The sequence below is a fragment of the Atractosteus spatula genome, chromosome 5, assembly GCF_055471065.1.
Source record: "Atractosteus spatula isolate fAtrSpa1 chromosome 5, fAtrSpa1.hap1, whole genome shotgun sequence".
In the NCBI taxonomy this organism is placed as follows: Eukaryota; Metazoa; Chordata; class Actinopteri; order Semionotiformes; family Lepisosteidae; genus Atractosteus; species Atractosteus spatula.
In genome coordinates this window covers 56,603,563-56,626,169 of record NC_142710.1, presented here as the reverse complement: position 1 = coordinate 56,626,169, position 22,607 = coordinate 56,603,563, and the positions used below count along the sequence as shown (strand labels likewise).

The following is a 22,607-nucleotide window of genomic DNA, read 5'->3' as shown; positions in this document are numbered from 1 at the left end:
TTTTTTTAACACTCTAGTTTCCCCAACATCTCCCAAAGACTAGATTTAACTAGACCTAAAGTGATGAATTGGTGTCCTATCCAAGGGGAGAGCATTCCCTCAATGCTCATTTAGATTCTAGGACTAAGCTATGACTTGCCATTACCTTCACTAGGATAAGGGCTTTCTTATAATGGATAACTACCTGATTTAAAGCTTTGGTCTTCTTCATTTTGTAAGACTGAGGAAGAAACATAAAAACTTATTTATGTGTTAGCAGTGCAAGTAGAGTACCTTGGGGTCCTTCACACAGTGCCTCATGACGTCCTTCCAGTGCCTGTCCACAGTCTGGAAGAGACGGCCCTCCTCTGGCATCTGCTGCATGATGTCCTCTGAAGAGAAGATAGGCTCCAGATAGAGCCACTGAGCCTGCACCTTGAGCCACTCGTCAATGGTCTCCTGGATGTGGATCAGCCGCACTTCCCACTCCTAAAACACACGCACGCTCTTCACATCTCGCAACACAAAAGGCCAGCACCTTACCTCTTAATCCAGGAATCAATGTTCTGCAAATTCAACCTATGCTCTCCTCAGTAAAGAAGACCACAATTTCCTTTCTCATGAAACACATTTTGCTCATCTTCTTTCTGAAAAGACTTCTATAGCATTACCAGATTATGGAATGGCCATTTCACAAACATTTTTCAATCATGGTTTTATTTTTTACATTTTTTTAATGCATTATTTCGATTTCTCAGTTTATGCTAATCTGTCCTCAAACTTAGAGTCACCAATTCTTAATAAATTCACTGCCACCTCTCTTGAACCAGGACAGGACAGCTGAAGGCAACATGTTGTCTAAAATGTTCAGTCAGTCTGGTCATCCGCTACTTCATGACACCATTAGCCCAGAATGACAATAGAAGTGCTAGGACATCAACTGTAATATTTACTGATAGCACTGCAAACTCACAGCTGGCCGGAAGCTGTATCCACACAACTGCAGCCCACTGTATCTGTTCCACTCCACCTTAGTCCAAGTCATAGTCGGATAAACCAGACTCAGACCAGTTCTGTATCGATTTTAGGGACCAACGTATAATCTAAATAGTTGCTTTTAATGGTGGAGTCATTCAGGAAACAAATTTTAGAGTCTTTTATTGCTTTCTGGGTGCCATAGAAGGGTACTGAGAATTTACTTTGCATTAAATTAAATAACTGTAGGATTTTTGCTTAGGGCAAGATGACTTAATAACACATAAAACCAAAAAAATCAAGTTTCACCATGGAGCAAGTTGGAAGCAGTAATTAAAAATAGTAGAGTGCACCCCGGGGGATTAATTAATGCCATTCATTGTGCAGGCTGAAGCCCCTGATCCTAATATTGTTGGTTCAAGTCTATATTACTGTATGACTATGGCTGTTCCCCAAGTGGCAGTGCATAACTGACTCAGCAACACAGTGGTAGGGTTAGCAGTACAGAAAATGCAACCATATGATGGAGCCATATAAACCTGGCAATTCCAGGTTTGGAGGGCAAATTTAAGCAAACTTAAAAAAAGCATCATGCTCAAACCAAACCATTTTTATATGTGAAAAAAGTGAACATTAAACCTTAGATGTTATTGTTTTTTCATCATGAGGTGTGCGCATGAAATCTGGACTTGCCTTGATTTCAGTTTCAAAGGGCTTGATGAATGGTGAGCCTCTCATGGTCTGTGTCTTCACTATCTGGTCATCCAGTGTGGTCTGGATCTCATCCACCGCGGTCAGGATGGACACACCCGACTCTCGATAAGGGTTGTAGTGGAAGGAGATACTGTCCCAGGTCTCCACCATGGTGTGCATTGCCTTTTCCAGGGAAAACTCCTGCAGAGGAAGAACAGAGTCCCACCAGTTGCCATTGAGACAGAATCTTTCCTTGTGAAATTTAGACAGGTTTTGTATGGGAGATAAACCAGTGTTTGCTGAGCTTGATTCTATCAGTTCTAAAAACAAAATAAATATAAGATTGTCTATTTCAGTAAGCACATTCTGAACACAAGATTCATTGTGCTGCTGTTTTTTTAATTTGATGTTTTACATTCACTTTATTGGAATTTCTTAATAAGCTGTTTGAGAAACAAATAGAGAACAGTAAGAATTTAAAAGTAAATAGCTGATTTCTTAAAACACATGTAAACCACATTCCTGAAAAGTAATATTTTTACTCTAGCAAATTTTCATCATCCATCATTCCTCATTCAGATACTTCCACCCTCATTTGCAGTTAATAACCTCTGTGAGCTTCAGGTCCTCCACAATGGTGGCAGAATGTGTAGGTTTTGCAAGCTGACAGGGTGAAGTTGCAGCTTGAAGAAGCCCTAAGAACACTGGTCTTTGTGATCTTTACCTGAGGTAAATTTCTTCACACCTCTGCTTCCTGCCTAACTTCAAAAAGGCTCCTAGAAAGGTTAAACTCAGGCAATCATTGGCTGTATTTGTAAGTAGAGTGAGACCTCTCCCCTCCAATTCATTCTAATCACAAAAGGATGGTGAGATTTGTTTTTGTGTGGTACTTATTTCTGGCAGTGATACTACATTGTCTTGAAAGGCTTTATTGCATGGATCCCATATGGTACCCACCTTACTGGCAGCAGCACTGATCTGCTCAAATTTATCCAGGTATGGAGCAAGATTCTGCTTCAGGACCTTCCTGAGGGTTGTGCCCGAGTTGGGTGTTAGATCATAGCCCACAATCTCCGACATCTGGGCCCAGTGCCGTCCCCTGATCCCCGGATTAAACAGAATAGAGACCAGGGGAAGATGTTCCTGCACATTAACACAAAGGCATATGGGTAAGGAAAACTGCTAACACAACAACATCTACCTTCTTCTTTTGTATTTCTATCTTATTGGCAATATGTGGCTAAAATAGCATATCTCCACCTCCTCCGCCTTAACACGATAAGTTTGCAGTCTGGTCACAGTCCTCTCACCTATATAAGAATATCAAAAAGGTCTATGCTAGCCTAAAGTGAGTCTAGAACAACTTATCATCCCATAGATTGAACTTGAACTTGAACTTGATTTAATCTCCAGAAAAAAAATTGTAGAAGAATTGTAGCCATCATGTAACCAGTTTTAAATACAAAAGTTAGTTGAGAGTTGAAAAGGAAGAAGTATAAGTTAGTTCTACACAGAAAAGTATGCACCCAAAGATATTCTGCATAGCAGAAAGATTGTGCATTTTATTTTCATTTTACTTTTCAGCTTGGATATTCTTATCGTTTTGCTATAGCTTGCAAGTCCCCTTTGGAAGGTGCGTAGCAGCACCTTGAACTCTTTGACTTGCTCCATGACATGGGCGCAGATCTGGGCTGTGGGGCTCTCCTGTCTGCCCTCCTCCTCCTCTCCCCCTCGGTCTTCTCCAGCACGCCTGCGCCCCGAGACTTTCATTCGGTCCTGCTCAGCCTTCTTCTGCTTCTGCTGGAAGAACTTTAGCATCTTGTAGACCTCCCTGAAGAACTCGTCCACCTCTGCCTCCGTTGTCTCCGCATTCAGGTCTAGGAAGGAGCCATCCATCCACCTGGGTAGGAAGATAAGGGTGAAGAGAGCAAAAGGAAAGACAGAGGGAAAGAAAACCAGGTGGGAAAATGTGGGAAAACATTAGTCAAGGAAACTCCAGTACAAAGCAATTATACTCACTATGACATTTCTGTAAAATTACTGACAGTAGTTGATAGGCATTAGCTCACTTGGGTTATAATTTTAGTGTCTCAGGTGCTAGTGGTTAATCTGAACAACAATGAAGTGTTCTAATGGAAAATGATTCTAGAAAATCAATTTTCTGCAAGAGTAGTCTTGATTTCTAACTGTAGAAGAAATTGCGCCAATATGTATACAGCAATCTATATTAAAATATTCCAAATCATTTAGTAAAAATAACTTATATGGAGTTGTTATTAATCTGCTTTAAATATCTCCTCCTTCCTCCAAGCTACCTCTTCTCAGTCCGCTGCCACTTCAGCACCAGCCCAAAGAGCTTCTGGTAGGGCTCAATATTTGCTTTGATGGTCTCCAGCTCTGGGTAAATGGTCTGTTCCCATTTATAGAGATCTTCCTCTTTATTAATAAAGGCAATGGTATCTTCTGCATCCTGCAACCGCTTCTGCACAGTTCTTACATCGGCCACATACTGTAAGAACAAAACACGCTTTTAAATAAGTATCAATGTTAGTAATTAACCCTGGTGATCAGGAAAAAAAGCTATTTTAAACCTGACGCAATATAATAACAACTACTTAAATGTTCTAAGAACTTATATACAGTAGTATGTTCTTGAGCTTATATGTTATGCCTATGTTCTTGAACAGTGTATTCCTTTCAGAGAACTCAGTGATTCATTTTACAAGATTTGACTTTTGTTTTCACATCAGATGTTTTCAGAAAGTCCATCCATTGTCCTTACTGACTGGTTAACCCCTTGCCAGTTTTGAAAAAACAAGTCCTTGTCTTGTCTAAAGGCTGAAAGGGACATTGACAGCTACCTGTTGCATCATGTCCAGTTCAGAGCACTCAGCAAACTCCTCCATCCTCTGGTTCAGCTTCTCCAGTTCCAGCATCACCTTCTCCCTGCGGGCCAGTAGCTCACTCTTCCCTTTTTCCCTGGCTTTCTCCATCACCTGCACATGAGGTCACAGCTCACTGCAGCCTTACAGCTCATATCCTCACTACCACATACCATGCTTAACGTAGCAGGTGATCACATTGTTAAGACTGGCATTTACCTCATCATTGAGATCAAAGACTGGATTGATGTTCTTTGGCCAGAGAAGCACTGTTGAATTTAAGGCCAGGTCTTCAGGGGTGAACATGTAAACATCCAGCAGGTAGTTCAATCTGCGCTGGACTTCCTGTAGGAGTATGCTGTTATTCTGAGACTGACAGGACACTGACACTTTCAAAAGTTTGTATGTACTATTACAATTTTAGCGTTAAAAGCTATTTGTTTGAATTAAGACTAATGAGAATTCCTGGCATTTAGGCAGGCCAGGATGTACCAACATCGAATAGAATTTAGTCAGCAGGGTTAACATCTATATTCCTATAGACAGTGCTATAATTAATATCATTAATTATCCCATAGCATAATTAGTTAGGAACCTTAGTTTAACAAGTTTAACAAGTACAGCGTCCCTGGTTACAATAGCAAGGCACTGTTTAGGAAGTTCTGGTCTAGAGTCCCACATACTGTTCCGGTCCACCAACACCACTAACAGAACCAACCTGGTTTTCCAAGGATGTTTCCTATCCTAGTACTGACTGTACATCTTTGTTTAGCTTATAATATCTGATGTCATTAATCAAGAAGGGGGTAACACTACAATTGAAAAGGCTCTAATAACATCTACTTGCATGTCTATGCTGAAAGCAGAAAATGTAGCTTTGAAGCCAAATTTTGCTTTGTCATTTCATCTAAAAATTAACAAATGTACAGTAAATCATAACGATGTACACATATGTGAATTAGTCAACATAATTTTATGGTTATGGAACTGTGTCGGTATTTAAAGATAGTACAAGAAACAGCACTCACAAGGATCCTGCTATTCAGTTCCTGAATTCCCTTTGTTTTGGTGTGTTCCACATAAGCAATCATCTCTATCATTTCTTCCGTCGTCTCAGGAATCCTCAGTGCTGTCTCTTTGATAGTTTCAAACTCTCTACAAATCCTGTGAAAAAAACAACAGGAAAGGTTCACAGATCAAATTCAAAGAAACTGTGCAAAATATTATGTCCCTTTGATAACCTGCAATTTCAGATAATGTTGCTACATTTCTGTGCTGACACAATGTCTTTTCCTCATTCCCTTTTTGATCCAAATCACTTCTACAGTATATGACCATAATTTACTTTTAAAAAATATCATCTACTTCTAAACTGACTACTTTATAGAAAGAGAATGCTGCCTCCAAAAAAAGACATCTGTTAACCCTCTCTTGTATGATGCATTTCTGAAAAGAGAACTTGTGGAGAAGAGCAATGTTACCAATAACAGTTGTTTCTGAAAAATGAACTTTTTTGGTTTGTGAAAATAAATATATTACATAACCACACATGCCCTCCTGCTTTTGTTATGTCCGGTAGAGTTTGAAAATATTACGACATATAGAACTTGCCCCAATGATCTCAAAAGCTCAAGTAGGAAACACTACTTTATCAGAGATACTCACGTCTGGTTGTCCTCGCTATGTTTGGTGACCAGGCGCTCCAGAAGAGTTTGGGCGAAGACTTTGGCTTTGTTTGCCAGCCCCTGCTTCAGGTCCTCGCAGTCCAGCTGCACCATGTCGAAGTGTGCTACTGAAGGCAGGCTCATGATGTCCCTGGACAGGGCCCGGAACTCATCCACCATCTGATATCCACACACACACACACACACACAGCATGCTATAGGAGTGCAGTTTTCCCACACAGTTTTATGGAGACACACTGGGGGATATGCCATTTATGTACTCCATACTGCCAGTTGCATATCAGGTTAATGTTGAAACCATGATTACTTAGCAAACTTCAAATTGTTTTAAAAACATATTACACTTCAATGCAATAGCCCCTCTGAATGCAGCTGTGTAGATACAAGAATGAATTTAGAACTGCATATTATTTTTGAGTGCTATATTTATCTATAATACCTGCACAGTAAATGGGTACATGGAAGTTTTCTTTTAGAGGAAGCTACATACTCCCAGAAAGTGCTTAGAAAATGAGATGTCCTATCTCAATATTCAACAGAGTAGTCCTGGGAAACCATCTTTGTGAGCGACACACTAATTTTTGAGCCTTAGATTACAAAAAAGAAATTCAGGTGGACAGTGTCATATCTTCCTTCCATACTCACTTTAGTGTACTCATCAAATGTGTGCTCTTCGTCCATAAAGCTCTGTACACGGGTCTCAGCTGTCCCATTGACAAGCCAGTCATAACTCTCAACTAAGAGGCAACACAAAGTTAGTGGTTTCTCTCTGGATTGCTGAGACGTATGCAACACCGATACAGTCCGAGAATAACAGACCAAAAACTCTTTGGTCTCTGGTTGAAAATTATGGACTAAGATAAAAAGATCAACGTAACTAACCTGTGACTCAAACATGATTCTAAACAAGAAATCCCAAAACAAAAAGGCACCATAATATAAGAAGGGTTCCCTAGTTTTTCTAAATTGTTTCAGAAGGAAGTGCAAAAGATTTATTATACTGTCAAAGAGTGTTGAAAATTTGTCATAAGTCTGTAAAAATATACCTCACATATCATTGTCTGGGAAAGTAGCAGACAGTGAGTACTATACATGGAGCAGAATCCCAACTGTAAGACACCCTCAGGTTTTAATATTGCAATTAGTCAGTCATTACATATAATTGATACTGACTCATTAACCATAAATCATACAAATAATTGAAAGCACAATTAGAATAAAAACAAAAAACGCAAGCTATTCATACGAGGGTTAGAGACCCCTAATCTACAGAACTAAAAACATATATACACATAAAAGATAATGTTATATTTTACAGGATATTTTCGTGTTTTACAATAGATCTTCAAAGCATTTATAACTACATTCACTGGACCATGATTCAGAAGAAATAGTTTGTTCCATCTGTTTCTGGAGGAAACATAAATGCCTGGGAGATACTGTACGTGCAAGAATACTTTACTTAGTATTTTAATTTTTGTATTCAGTTCTAAATAAATAACTGTAGTAACAGGTTTTTACTTTATAAGAAAACCAAATATGCTCCTGTTGTTGTACTTTTTATTAAATTAGCTGCAGTAACTTTACCATAGCCGAGAAAGTGCTGTTTGGGGCCCTCCAGGTTCCTTTGAACTGCGTTTCTTAGTGCTGCTCTGGCCCATGTCATAACATGATCAGTAAGCTTGGCGTCAATCACTGCACTGTGGGTCTCTGCCAGCCAAGACTGCACTGTCTGAACTTTCTAATGAAACAGAAAAAAGAAACGAATGAGCTGTAGAAAGCCAGTTTACTCAGGAGTTTATTTGAAAGGCACATACTAAATTATTTATATTAGCTTTGCACTCTACACATTAACATACATGAAGTACTCCAAAAATTATATATACATCTAACTGTGATGTATACACAACCATCACACAATGAATTAGTTTTAGGTATACCATTATTGGAGATAGGAAGCTTTCTGTAGTGCAACATAGTTTTCCCCAGTATAGCCAAAAATAAATTTCAACACTAAAATCCTAGCACAGCTGATACTGTACCTTAACCAGTCTAACATACAGTATATTATATATTATTACATTTGATCACTTTTCATTCCCTTCTGTTGCTACTAGATCATAAGCACTTCACAGAATGAAGGTGCTAACCATTTCAAACTGTAGCTCTAAACCAGCTTCTATGTCTATGTGAAGTACTGAGAACCTCACCTGCATGGTGTTTGTGATCTGGGTCAGTATAGACAGGACAGCCTCTTCCAGATCCGGAAAACTAGGATAGAATTCCATCTTCTCGTCATCGAAGGTGAGGTCCATTTTGAAGAGTGGCATGTGGTGGACGCTGTCTGCATCAAAGAGCTGCACGTACTCCTCCACACTCCTCTCCACCAGTGCCTTCAGCTGAAACACAGACCGCACTTTCATAGGCTCAGCAGTCAGAACTGAGAAAATGGATCAACAGTGCTGTTAGTTGCTTCATGCTATTTAAAAAAAAAAATCAGGGAGCTTTAATATGAGCCTCTGACAAAACCGTCAAATTTGGTATGTCAAATTCTTTTGGTAAACCATTAGACCAAACTGATGTGCCACTTTAAAGACCAATTATCAAGTATTTAAGTATTAGTAATCAATGACCAATGCAGGATACTTTCAGCATAGTGTAGAGTGACCCCCAGAATGTCTCAAGGTTTATGTCATACTGTAAACTGCCATACTTCCTACACTCACAGTATTTTAAACTGTTTGCTTCGTTACACATTCAGCAAGTACAACAGCCATTAATCCCAAAAAACCTGAATTATTGCCAAGCAGGAACGTAACAGCTTATTTTTAAAACCCATTAGCCGATTTATCCTTTGCCTTTCGGATACGTATATTTTTAATATACGTGGATTGAAAGCCTCTGCTTCCATTTTGCATTTGATTGTTTTATCTTTTGAAAATCTCCTAATGCTGAGACTCAGCTTGAAGCTCGTAATTCACTGGAATGACTCATTTATATAAAATAAAACATCTCTATCTATCAGCTCTGAATACTCTTTTTAATACAGTGGGACGTCATTGCCCTTGTTCATTAATAAGTATGCAAGTATACATCAGCTGTGAAAAAGAACACATACTGTAACTGATACCAAGTGTCACTTGACCTTATAACTACAATATATAACATATTAAAATACCTCTAATAGCAGAAAGTAGCAAAAAAGTGGATAGCAATAGATAGCACCAAAATAGCAGAAAATATCTCCACACATCTGTTGGGTTGCTATGAAGAATCCAACATGTCTCCAAATGCCCAAATGTTCTCATTCAAAACCCATTTCATGTCATTTTCAGATCAGATTGAATACATTTACATTTGGCTTTTTATTGTCAGAACCACTGTTGCTGTAAAATAACTGACCACCAAAAAAAAAAACAAAGCTGGTCATGAAGAGGTGTGATGCAAAACAATTCTCTATTGTTTCCTGACGTAGGCGTGTATTATGGGACACCGACCTGATTGGAGATGAGAGTGGAGACACAATTGTAGAACGAGTCCAGCTTGTCAGGTCTGATGCCATGCAGAGTATCTTTATTGGTCAGGAGATGGATGACCTTGGGGTACCAGGTGTTCATGAGTTTCTCCTCCATTCGCTCACACTCCAGCACCACTTTGTTATTCAGTGACTCACAGTCCACTGGGCCTTTAGATCTGCACACAACACAGCTCATGTGTCCACAAGGCACACTGTAAGACCTGTATAATCTTTCGGGCAAATGATTTTCTTTTCCATTGACAACTTAGACCTCTGGGAGTCCTTGCAATCCATCATTTCAAGACTTAAGCTAGATTTGACAGTAAGGTTAAATGAATTAAACTATCTTGCCAGAACTATTATTCTTTTATTCTTTACGGTAAAGAGGACAAGGGTAGTGTCGTGAAATAAATTATTTTAACCTGTTATCGTCTTCTACAGCCAAAGAAGCTTTAATATTAATATTATCAAATATTAAAATAGCACCTTTTTACACATGACATCAGCTGTACAATAGAGTTGCAAAATGACGAACCATTTAACAAAATGTCCTTCCAATAAAGCATACAAATATACAGTGGTGTGAAAAAGTGTTTGCCCCCTTCCTGATTTCTTATTTTTTTGCATGTTTGTCACACTGAAATGTTTCAGATCATCAAACAAATTGAAATATTAGACAAAGATAACACAAGTAAACACAAAATGCAGTTTTTAAATGAAGGTTTTTATTATTAAGGGAAAAAAAAAATCCAAACCTACATGGCCCTGTGTGAAAAAGTGATTGCCCCCTAAACCTAATAACTGGTTGGGCCACCCTTAGCAGCAACAACTGCAATCAAGCGTTTGCAATAACTGGCAATGAGTCTTTTACAGCGCTGTGGAGGAATTTTGGCCCACTCATCTTTGCAGAATTGCTGTAATTCAGCCACATTGGAGGGTTTTCGAGCCTTAACCGCTTTTTTAAGGTCATGCCACAACATCTCAATCGGATTCAGGTCAGGACTTTGACTAGGCCACTCCAAAGTCTTCATTTTGTTTTTCTTAAGCCATTCAGAGGTGGACTTGCTGGTGTGTTTTGGATCATTGTCCTGCTGCAGAACCCAAGTGCGCTTCAGCTTGAGGTCACAAACAGATGGCCGGACATTCTCCTTCAGGATTTTTTGGTAGACAGCAGAATTCATGGTTCCATTTACCACAGCAAGTCTTCCAGGTCCTGAAGCAGCAAAACAGCCCCAGACCATCACACTACCACCACCATATTTTACTGTTGGTATGATGTTCCTTTTCTGAAATGCTGTGTTACTTTTACGCCAGATGTAATGGGACACACACCTTCCAAAAAGTTCAACTTTTGTCTCGTCAGTCCACAGAGTATTTTCCCAAAAGTCTTGGGGATCATCAAGATGTTTTCTGGCAAAACTGAGACGAGCCTTGATGTTCTTTTTGCTCAGCAGTGGTTTTCGTCTTGGAACTCTGCCATGCAGGCCATTTTTGCCCAGTCTCTTTCTTATGGTGGAGTCATGAACACTGACCTTAACTGAGGCAAGTGAAGCCTGCAGTTCTTTGGATGTTGTTGTGGGGTTTTTTCTGACCTCTTGGATGAGTCGTCGCTGTGCTCTTGGGGTAATTTTGGTTTCGGCCACTCCTGGGAAGGTTCACCACTGTTCCATGTTTTCGCCATTTGTGGATAATGGCTCTCTCTGTGGTTTGCTGGAGTCCCAAAGCTTTAGAAATGGCTTTATAACCTTTTCCAGACTGATAAATCTCAATTACTCTGTTTCTCATTTGTTCCTGAATTTCTTTGGATCGCAGCATGATGTCTAGCTTTTGAGGATCTTTTGGTCTACTTCACTTTGTCAGGCAGGTCCTATTTAAGTGATTTCTTGATTGAGAACAGGTGTGGCAGTAATCAGGCCTGGGTGTGGCTAGAGAAATTGAACTCAGCTTTCCAAAGATGTGATAAACCACAGTTGATTTATGTTTTAACAGGGGGGGCAATCACTTTTTCACACAGGGCCATGTAGGTTTGGATTTTTTTTTCCCTTAATAATAAAAACCTTCATTTAAAAACTGCATTTTGTGTTTACTTGTGTTATCTTTGTCTAATATTTCAATTTGTTAGATGATCTGAAACATTTCAGTGTGACAAACATGCAAAAAAATAAGAAATCAGGAAGGGGGCAAACACTTTTTCACACCACTGTATATACAATAAAAGCAGTGTGCTTCACTTATAAACCCTTTAATACAAGTCTTTCAGTTACTAAATTCACTGAAATTTAAGGTACTTTCAAACTTTCAAAATGACAATTAGTTTTTCTGTATCTTTTGTCATGTCTATAACTTCTCTATGACAAGAATCAAATGGACAGGGCTATCAAACTCGGTCCCACACAAGCCTTGTTACCTGTAATCTGAAAGATCAGCCAAAAGCAAGTCTGAAAAGGTAGTATAGCCAATATTCAAAATCATCCTCATTGCTGGGTGAAGAATGTGCAGATTCTCTTTGATCTCGTTTCGGCTTTTTTGAACGCTTTTGTGCCAGGGTCTGGAGAAATTAAGACCGCTGTGGAAAAAAAAAACAATCGTACACACGTGATTATGAATTCATCACAACAGATACAATTTAATTAATTGTTCAGAACTTACTGTATATCATTAAGAATAGTTCATATTATTCATAGCTTGTATTGTATTTTATTGCTTCCTGCATGCACTGCTTTGAATGCTCTTTGTGAATTTGACCATCTCATGAAATATTATGCACCATATATACTAAATGCAACCTGTGCTACACTGATATATGTCCCACATTCAAGCACAGTTAAGTGAAAAAAAATATCTAAACAGAAACATCACTTAATAATCAACAAATACTTTAGAGTCAAAGCATGATCCAGAGTAAACAGACATAATAAGAAGAAAGTATTTTGCCATAGTAAGGTTTTTTGACTAAGTGAGATTGGAATGACAAACTTATTCTTAAACATTACTCCATGTTTAGAGAACTCACCCTGGCAACCGCATCCTCAGATCAGAAGCATCAGTTGTATGCCCAGTACCATCAGGCTTCACAAGGACACTGTTCACTAAACGACACAAAAATACAACTAAGTAAGGCTCACAGTGCAAAACGTACAAGCAAACCGAAAGCTTACGCAGGGCAGATTTTACTCAGGAGAAATCTCTGATTTTTGTAACTGTTATCCCATGGAAGAAGAAAGCAATGTTTTTGCTGAACGGGTTAAATGACACATCACATCTGGTGTGGCGATCGTGCTTACCTGTGTGTTTCATCATGCCAGACTGGAAGTTGGCACTGACCTCCTGGCACAGCTCGTCCAGCAGCTCCTGCCTGCCAGGACCCTGGCGCAGCTGGGCAGGCACCCGGGTCAGCATGGCATCCAGCCACTGCTGCTGGATTGGAACAATGGGGCTGCTCTCCACGCACTGCTTCAGGAACATGTAGTTCATCTGGCCCAGAAACACACAGCACCAACACACTCGTGACACAGCTCCTTTCTGATTGATTATGACACGACAACACACTCCTTCACGTGAGAAGCTAGGCTGGGGTCATCATTTTAGCACAGCTGCTCCTCAGAGGGTGCAGTAATATGGAAAGTGCCAAACCCCTACTCCTGATGGAACGGGCAGTTTAGCATAGCCAATCAACCTACTTTATCACCATGTCTCTAGGAGGGAGGAGGAAGTTAGAGTACCTGCAATAAACCCACATGAACACAGAGAATACACACTAACTCCCCAACAGCCCAGAATTAGATATCAGGCACTAGAGAACTCACCACCTCATGACCCATGTCAATTTAACACTAACATAAGATACGACAATCCATTTTAGGGAGATGAGAGTTCAATATTGGAATTTTATGCATTTATTCTCATTTCTGCACCACCAAACGAACAAAATAAAACTGAAAGAAAAGTCGTGGAGAAAAATGTCACAACTATATGCTGTAAACCGGCACATTCCCAAAGAATAAATGAACAATACACTTACTCTTCGTTTTCTCTGCTCACTGTTCATCTGTAAAAAATAAACAATGTGTTTTATTCTAACAAAAGGAGCTTCTCAAAAAACAAGTGAAAAGGAAACCTTAACAATGAAATATTTAATGTGAATGTTGTGATTAATTAAACTTATAAAATGATATTTTTGCCTCTCAGAAAAATAGACAACACCCTACTGCAAATAACAGCTTTGTCGTCTATTCATGATGTGAAAAAAGCAAGTGAAATGGGCATTAGTATAATGGGCATTATAAGGCTCTATAATGAGTAATCCTTGTTTACTGTTAGAAGAAACAGAAAATTACAGCTACTGTAGTAGTTTCAACAGTGCAGGCAGATTGACACTACTGCCTCCAATCATGATGATGTAACTACAATTCCAGAATGCATTATTTCAAGACTGGAAAAGATCACTAGAACACAATAATAACCTTTATTTCCACAGTAAAAGGGTGGTTTTATGAATAACCCCTTCCATAATTTAATTTGTACAGAAAAAGTTGTAATTAAGTATAAGTGTAGTGTCCAGAAACAGTGCTACAGTATATAAGGAATTATTTTTATTATTAATAGTAACAGTAAGTTAGAAAGTAATGCTTATACCATTGATTGATTATATCAATGATTATTTCATCTGTAACTGAAACCTTAAATGTATAAAGAGCCCATGAATTTATGTTAGCTGATATTCAGCATTCTCTTAGAGAGCTTTGTGCTTATTTATACCGTAGATGGAAGTTCAGGCTCTGGAGGAGTTGGAGTCCTTTTTTTCTGTGTTTCCATTGCTTCCTCATATGCCTTCATAGCACTGTCCATCCTGAGGGTAAAATGATTTTTGCCATATTTAATTTGCATGATAAATTCTGTCTGATAAACTGCTTCACATGATACACAATTCTGTCTCCTTATGAAAAGGCCATTGCTTTTATTATTGTCGGTCTTGTCACGAACGACTCCTTCCAGGAGAAACACTTTCACAGCGCAATTCAAACAGAATGGGTTAAAGGTTTACGAAAGAGTCTTGTCCGTAGCAATGAATACTGGTCTATACTAGAAATATTTCCTACAATGGAAATAACTGAATTCCCACCATAGTGCTTTACTGACACTCACCAGAAAATGACAAAAATCCATCCATTATCAGAAAACAATACTTGCTTATGCCTGATAAGTGTTGCAGCAACTAGGCAACATTGGGTGCAAGGAAGGACTACACCTTAGATGGCACACCATTCCGACGCAGGGCAAAACTATTTTTTAGTAACTATTACCATTTCCAGTGGAATCTAGCAGAAAGCAACTGTTCTGTAGAGCTGATCTGAGAAACCCTTATCAGAAAGCAACGGATGAGAATAAAGGTTGCTGGAGCTGAATAGTATAGGCGCAGAGACACGCCCAGGACAGGTTGCCAGTAAGGCATCCACATAAGCACGCTGGGACAATTTAAAGACATCTGAATTTCTACAAGACATTTAAAGATGTTGGGGCGGCTGGTGGCGCAGTGGCTAGCAGTGCTGGGGCCCTGTGTTCACACACAGGTTTCCCGTGTCTGTGCTGTTTCTTCTGACAGTCCAAAGACATGCTGGTAGGTTCATTGGCTTCTGGGAAAACTGGCATGAATGTGTGTGCCTGTGTGTGCCCTGCGATGGACTGGTGTCCCATCGAGGGTGGGTCAGGCTTGGCACCCGTTGCTGGCCAGGATAGGCTCTGGCTCCACCCTTTACTAGATAAAGCAGTTAGAAAATGGATAGATGGATGGATGAATGGATTTAAAGACATCTTGAGAGGCTGGAGAAAACCCGAGCACAGCTTTCAATGAAACCCAGAATCCCAAGGCTGTGAGCAAGCAGTGCTAACATCCACACCACCGTGTCTCCCACATGTGAGTGGAGTCCCACTTCAATACACTTTCCTCTACATCAGTACGGACGTTCTGTGATGGTGACGCACTGAAACCTACACTATGTGGTTCAGCATTTGGCGCTGGTGCTTGCTTCTGTGGTACTTCATCAGCTTGATCTGCACGGCCACTCTGCTGTCCTCCCCTCCACTGCTCTCGTCCTGCACCTCCCTCGCAGCCACAGCGCTGGGAGATGGGATGGGCGGCAGTACACTGTAATTCTTCAGTCTCTCTCCCACAGGGGGCTTTGGCAACCCCTGTGGAGTAGGCATCTGAGATCCAGAGAAAGGAAGTAACATTTCATTTCACATATCTGAGTTTAAGAGATATGCATAGGGCACGAGAACATGAAGATACAAGAACAGACCTAAAAACACAGGACGCCATAAAAACATGCCTGTTTCTTGACAGGGTATTTTTTTTTGTCAAGGTTGTAGCAGCTAAGTAGTGTACGCTATACTGTATGATTCCACAACAGTTATCCATCTTTTTTTAACGTTTCATCCTGGTTTACGACTAGAACACAAAGGGTTACATGATAGTAAGAAGATGCAAAATACTAATCAACTTTTATTTTACACTATGAATCGACATTTTCCTCTCGGCTATCCTCTTTCTTTTGAAAACTGGAAATATATATATATATTTTTGTTTAAGGTACTCTTTTTCTCTATTTCAAATAGAGCACAAACCCTCAAGCGAAATCTAAAAAAAATAATTAAACGGAAGTTAAGGTTTAAGATAATCGCACCGATAATTTTTAGCATTGGGTCTAAAAACTTTTTGCGTCCGTTCATTTAACGCCTTACTTCAAAGTATTCGGTCTTGTGCAGCGATTTCTTGACTTCTCCAGTCCGCTCTCCTGGCACTGATAGTAAACATCTGCGTTGCCATGGGAACGGCAGAGCTACCGTGGGTGCGCTTCCGCAGCAGAAAAGGAAGCGGAGTTCCTCCATTACTTTTAACACTCGTGCGCACGTACACCGTGAATATAGCCCATTGGAACAATTTTAATAAAGCACCCTCATAGAATCATGCAGAAGCTAACGATCGATTGAGCTCTGGAGAATCGATCCGTGTCTTACATCTAAACATGTCGTTTTGGAATGACGTTCAATGTAACAAGACAGAAGGCCATATCAGACTTTTTTGTAGAAGGCAACCATGCAGGGCCCACAGATGACTACATGACTACAGATGGTTACCATTTGAAAAAATCAGTAAGATCACCAGCATGCGAAATAGGGACCAGGACTAAGACCGGAAGGAAATTTTATTTTTTTTTTCCTGTATTCCATCTTGCTCACTTTTGGCTGCAGGAACAAAGTGAAATCTTTTAATCACTGACCCAATGCAAAATAAGAAAGAAGGAATCCCAGCTTCACATCATCTGATTACCCCCGTCTTCATTACCTTTCTCATTCCTCTGCTTCAGCCCCGGTGCTTTGGTGAAAAGAGCAGCTGCTGAACACATTTAGGTAGCTTACAATTCTTCTAAAAGTGTCATTTGACACTCGCATGACTCAATCATGGAGATAAAAGCTCCATCACAAAGGAGCTAAACAAAGTGGGAACCTCTGAAACCTTCAGCTAGATTATGGCCGAGTCATGTTGGTGGCACCCTTTCTAGACAAGAATTACCAACTTCTGCGACTCAGCTCACCGGTTTAAGTGGATATGGCCTTCGAATGAGATGTTAAACGGGGGACCTGACTGAATGATTACCAATGACTCCCTGGTTCCTTGTAACCGTCCATCAGAAGTTACCGTTGTGTTAACCCAGGTGTTCGAATTGCACTTCGGGCTTGCAAAATCTTATCTACCTAGTTATTCCTTAATCCAATTTGTGAAACGATTTCTCAGTTCCTGACCCGACAAAGGGTAGCAGCGAGGCTGCTAACAAATAACAGCTGCCACGTCTTATCCAAGTGTGTGCAACGCCCGGGAATGCAGTGAGCCCCCTCCTATATTTAAGGTGCTTTGGGATGAAGTACTACATAAATACAAGGAATTTAGAACTATCTAACCCGGGAAAATATGATTGTAAGAAATAAAGATAATCCAATTTGAACACGACTGACCTAAATGGTTTTTTTTTAAGTCTACAACAAAAAATTCCCCCCCCATACAAATTAGAAATTAACAAAACAAAGAAAGCCACACATTTGCCCCATGAGCTGTAAAAGTTTTATTGACATCCAGGTCCAGACAGTTTATGATCTGGGTCTCTCCTTCTTGCCTTTGTAGAGGGCCAGGAGGGAGACGTTGGCGACTTTGACAACCTTGAAACGCACACCGGGGATATCACCGACGGCATGGCCCTTACGACCGAACCCTGCCACCAGAACTTCATCGTTTTCCTGGAGGAAAAAATGGACAGATATCAGAAAACCCGAAGAAGGGGAATAGGGATGAGGCTGGACTATGTCACAGATGAAGTGAAATACACTTTGAGCTTAAAGTGCTGTACTTCATTTTCTTTTATAGTGTGGAATTACTTCTGCACATTTTCACTAACTTATGGGATAAATGTTTAATATACCAAAGAATTACAAACTAGAACTACATAGTCCCCAGGAACTAGTGTCTAAGATACTATTTTTGTTTCCATCAGGCAGAATCGATACATACTGCTTAGAACTAATTAGTTTTAGTGATTTCACTCCTTTGAATTTAAGATATTAAAGGGGCTTTTAAGCTTTTTTTTAATGTAGACGTAAAACAAGCTATCTGTAATTTTCTGGATCAATTTCCAGGTCTCATGTCTACAGACGTTTCTGAAAATCTGAGTATTATCAACTTTTAAAGTAAAGAAAAAAATAACCAATTGGAAGGGAAATCAGACAACAGATTTATGAAATATGCATAACTACTTTGTGACACATTTAGCATGATCAAACAACACAACCTTTCCAGTAATCCTAAAATAATTGGTATTATGAGAATATCCTTAGTATTACGTAATATCCACTTTAGATACTTGATACTAAAATCCAGGATCTGAACAATTAAGATTGTCACCTGCCTAAAAAAGTTCAAGAAATGAAACATTAGGTAAAAATTAATTCTAGCCTATTAAGCAAAGTTCTGTACAGTTCCAGAAAGGCTCTAACCCAGCCAGCCCTGGGACTAACCTCGATGAAGTTAAGACAGCCGTCATTGGGCACGAAGGCAGTGATCTTCTTGCCGTTCTTGATCAGCTGGACTCTGACACACTTCCTGATGGCCGAGTTGGGCTGCTTAGCCTCAACACCCCTGTGGGAGAAAAAACTCATTCATCCACTACGAAAGAAGAGCTGGGGGATGCAGGATGTGCAGATCTTTAAATGTAGCATCACATGAATGTACAGAGCACACTTTTTTTAAATTTGAAAATATTCTTTTCTTCTTATCAATGGGACACTCAAAATGCTCACTTAATCTGGAACCCCTTAGCTGTTCACAAGGCATCACCGACAACATTCACCCATTTCAACATTATTTCAAGAACATTCCCTCAGAGGTTCAGAATCCAAACAGAATCCGCATGACAACACCGTCTCAGTGAACGTTTTAATATGGCAAGCTAGAAAGTTTCACTTTATACAGAACGCAAAGGAAATCTTACACTTTCTCCAGGACGATGCCTTTAGCGTGGGAAGCCCCACCAAAGGGGTTGGCCTTCAGGGCAGTGCCCAGGTGAGCCTTTTTGTACTGCTTATCGTGCCATTTCTGCTCACGGCGGTGATTGCGCAGCTTTCTGGCTGTACGAAGACCACGACACTTGCCTGAGGAAAGGAAAGGCAAACATTAAGTGGGTAGAATCTGATTCCAGGAGATCTAGGATTATTAATAAGAGCAAATGGTACTGCAAGATGATGTAGGCCTGTATAGTCCTCTTATGTACCTATAATCTACAACAAGAAAGCAGTCAAAATATGATAAGTATTTAATCTTCCATAATTCTTTAAAAGCACTTCATGGTGTACACATCTGACAGGATTTATATTGCCAGGCCTCAATATTTGTGACCTTTTTCTTCCCGTCTACAGCTGTCAAGTTTTCCAAATTCACATAACCTTTATTGAGAACCTTGCTTAAAATGCTTTTAAAGTGCTTCAAGTTACTTAAACAAAAGCGATTTATTTAAGTGTTTAGTACACATCTGTAGCTTTTCATTGCAGTGCATTATCAACATCATTTCGCCATTAAAAGGTGAAACAATTCATCGCACAATACATATAAATCTTTACCAGCTTTTTATAATATTCTTCTAAGACAACTCGTGTTTTCTACATAAAGTGTTTTAGTCTGTGTTATGCCCAGTCCACTCCCTAGTACTTGACAACAGAGATAGACAACTTACTTCAAGTAAACCACTTCACTTGTGAATAGTCTAGAATCCAAATTACTACTGCACACCGACGTCTTAATGGATTTAAAGAACCATGAATAAAACAAGTCGTACCTAAAAAGGAGTTTAATCTATTATAAATTTATTCAACACTTCTGAATTGTTGGATGTCACGTCCGGATAGGCCTTTACAACGCACGACATCAGGATATATATAAACATTCAGTTTACACCAGCCCCTTTTTATAAATGCTTTACTACAAAAAATAACAAGAATACAGGATTAAAATCAAACGCTCGGCTAAGCCTTTTCCTCTTACCTTGTTAACGATACGGTTAAAAGGTATAACAAGTAACAAGGAAGTATTATTTTATAATAGTTAAGAAAACGCTATACTATAAACATTTTTTAAATCCTTATTTCATATTCTAATAGATAAACAACTCCGAATCATAGACCGGAGTGCAAATACCTCGGCTAAATTGTGGAGCACAGGCGAATGCAGCATGGCCGCTCTCCACGTTACCCGACAAGTATGCAACCCAACCTTTAAAAAATCGTCTCAATCACAGTAAAATACTACAAATACAATTAATATACTCTTATAAACCCCTTACACCTCTTTTTATTGCTTCAGAGAGACTGAAATGCAGATAAAATGTATTTTTTCCAGCAAAATACAATACCTACCCATGTTTCTCGTCTCAGCGCCCTAGCAGGAAAGAGCGATCCCAGCAATCACCGCGACAATGGCTTTTCGGAAGACCCAATAAGAAACTTAGAAAGCGCCTATTTTTTATTTATTGTAATGATCGTACTTTTAAAATGTACCAATTTATAAAACCTTGTCCAAAATATTTACTTATTTCAATATGAATATTCTGGGAATATTTCAGACACTTTTATTAGTGCCTTTCCTGGAAATAATAGGTGTCTTCTGCACGCCTGATTGAAAAGGACAGTAATTGCTCTATGCGCATGTCTTACCGTACACTTCTGCTCATTTTGATTTGTTTCGGTGTCCTTTTTAATTTAATTATAACGGACATTTAATTATTTTTAAATGTAATAAAATAATATTATCAGATATAACTGATAATGGCAGAATATATACCCTCGAGATTGCTTTAGTAAATTACCCAACTGTATAGATGGGTAAAAAGTTAGTCTTTTTCGATATCGTCGTCATCCAAATAATAATTAGCTAATAATAGTATTTTTCCATAACTGATATATCCTTTCCCATGAAATGTTATAAACTCAGTAAAATAAAGTGAAAATACTGTTTTGTCTATGTAGTTTGCAGGTAAAACGAAAAACGTTAACATGTTACATAAAAATAAAAAATAAAAACTTTATTGAACAGTTGTAGTTCTATTCTGTTTTTGACTGGCAAGGCAAGAAAATATTTACATGTAAAATGCCAAAATCTTTCGTTGATTAAATTATGAAAAAAGGTACTTCATATAGAGCTCATTTGTCATAACAAGGGCAATGATGTGATTCCTATTAGAACTTGACATATTTTTAATACTAGAGCCCCAAAGGCACTACTGTATATCAAGAGAACGCAGTATTGCAGCATCTTTACTTTTCAGTACATGTAGCACATAGAAAAGGTTCAACTATTTCTCCCAACATAGTGTTCCAAAACAAATGGAAAAATTGGAAAACCAGTTGTGGCATTTTTAAAATTTAATTTACTAATATTAAAAGACACCATCATTTACCTTTGAACAATTAGAGTTTTTAAAATCATTTATTTATTACTCAGTGGGCACTTCTGTACATTCCTGAGGTACCAGCTAAAAAAAGCAGAACATGGATGATGAAACAGGTTGAAAGTAAAGTGGCAGAGGAAATCTATTTTTACAGTATATGCATGCCTCTAGTTTATGGGGTAATCCTAGTGCTTTTTTAGTGTAGTTGAAGTGTCTGTAGAAAGAATGAAGATGATCATAATGCGTGGGTGACAGGTTTCTGCTTATGCTGTTGATCTTTTTTTTTTTTCAGATTTGCTGCAGTGATGCGTGTTAACGGCCTCCAACACATCTGCTAATGAACTGCCCTGAAGTGTTTCCATTTCAGTGACACCCCCATTACTGACACCACTCATCCCACATAGATTACTGTGATCTCGCTTAATACCACCATGAACCAAGGCTACAAACCCAAAATATCACAATTTAAAACGAATGAGCATTTTAAGATTTTAATTATTTTTGTTGCTTTTATTATAAATATCAGTATTCATGCGAGCATATGCTGACTACCACTATGAATAATCTCAAATTATATGAACACCGTACTTACAGCACCTACAGAATGACTGTAGAATGGCATTCATTCTTCTGGCTCATACACGGTTTCTGGACCACTAAGCAGACTGAGACACAGCTCCATATATGGGACACTAATCATATGAAGAGCTGCCCCCAACAATGTTGCTACCCTGTTCTACAGCTAAGTGGTATAGAGCAATCACTGTTAAACAAAAGATGGGCATTCTTATGTTCTTGCTGTAAGGTGCAAGAAGAATGTACACAGTGGAGATCAGCACCCATAACCCTTAAATGTAGAGCTTTAACCCCTAATATCATCCATCTATGT

The 22,607-nt window shown here is 39.1% G+C and overlaps 2 protein-coding genes across 2 annotated transcripts in view; both read right to left on the bottom strand.

Moving 5' to 3' along the window:
* The window catches only part of dnah12 (dynein, axonemal, heavy chain 12), a 56,057-nt gene extending 39,597 nt beyond the window's left edge, over positions 1 to 16,460 (bottom strand). The window contains exons 1-20 of the mRNA XM_088915555.1: positions 16,413 to 16,460; positions 15,724 to 15,935; positions 14,490 to 14,580; positions 13,753 to 13,779; positions 13,016 to 13,205; positions 12,745 to 12,820; positions 12,139 to 12,297; positions 9,712 to 9,907; positions 8,425 to 8,613; positions 7,802 to 7,955; positions 6,860 to 6,951; positions 6,195 to 6,373; positions 5,558 to 5,693; positions 4,749 to 4,874; positions 4,509 to 4,643; positions 3,963 to 4,156; positions 3,295 to 3,547; positions 2,605 to 2,790; positions 1,648 to 1,848; positions 274 to 468 (exon numbers count right to left, since the gene is read on the bottom strand). Coding sequence (XP_088771681.1) covers positions 274 to 468; positions 1,648 to 1,848; positions 2,605 to 2,790; positions 3,295 to 3,547; positions 3,963 to 4,156; positions 4,509 to 4,643; positions 4,749 to 4,874; positions 5,558 to 5,693; positions 6,195 to 6,373; positions 6,860 to 6,951; positions 7,802 to 7,955; positions 8,425 to 8,613; positions 9,712 to 9,907; positions 12,139 to 12,297; positions 12,745 to 12,820; positions 13,016 to 13,205; positions 13,753 to 13,779; positions 14,490 to 14,580; positions 15,724 to 15,935; positions 16,413 to 16,460 — 3,039 coding nt within the window. The remainder of the gene's footprint in view (positions 1 to 273; positions 469 to 1,647; positions 1,849 to 2,604; positions 2,791 to 3,294; positions 3,548 to 3,962; positions 4,157 to 4,508; positions 4,644 to 4,748; positions 4,875 to 5,557; positions 5,694 to 6,194; positions 6,374 to 6,859; positions 6,952 to 7,801; positions 7,956 to 8,424; positions 8,614 to 9,711; positions 9,908 to 12,138; positions 12,298 to 12,744; positions 12,821 to 13,015; positions 13,206 to 13,752; positions 13,780 to 14,489; positions 14,581 to 15,723; positions 15,936 to 16,412) is intronic.
* A 1,376-nt stretch (positions 16,461 to 17,836) lies between these two features.
* rps23 (ribosomal protein S23) lies at positions 17,837 to 20,778 on the bottom strand. The gene is made up of 4 exons (XM_088915554.1): positions 20,688 to 20,778; positions 19,271 to 19,430; positions 18,798 to 18,918; positions 17,837 to 18,023 (listed from the first exon to the last, which is right to left on the bottom strand). Exons 1-4 carry the CDS (start codon positions 20,689 to 20,691, stop codon positions 17,877 to 17,879), a joined length of 432 nt encoding a protein of 143 aa, XP_088771680.1. The 5' UTR covers positions 20,692 to 20,778; the 3' UTR covers positions 17,837 to 17,876.
* Between the last annotated feature and the right edge of the window lie 1,829 nt (positions 20,779 to 22,607).

Excerpts from the sequence above, each read along its gene's own strand:
- rps23 (XM_088915554.1), bottom strand. Across the intron at positions 18,919-19,270 it reads GGCATCGTCCTGGAGAAAGT|GGGTGTTGAGGCTAAGCAGC; the intron begins GTAAGATTTCCT and ends TTTCTCCCACAG. Across the intron at positions 18,024-18,797 it reads GCTGTCTTAACTTCATCGAG|GAAAACGATGAAGTTCTGGT; the intron begins GTTAGTCCCAGG and ends TTTTTCCTCCAG.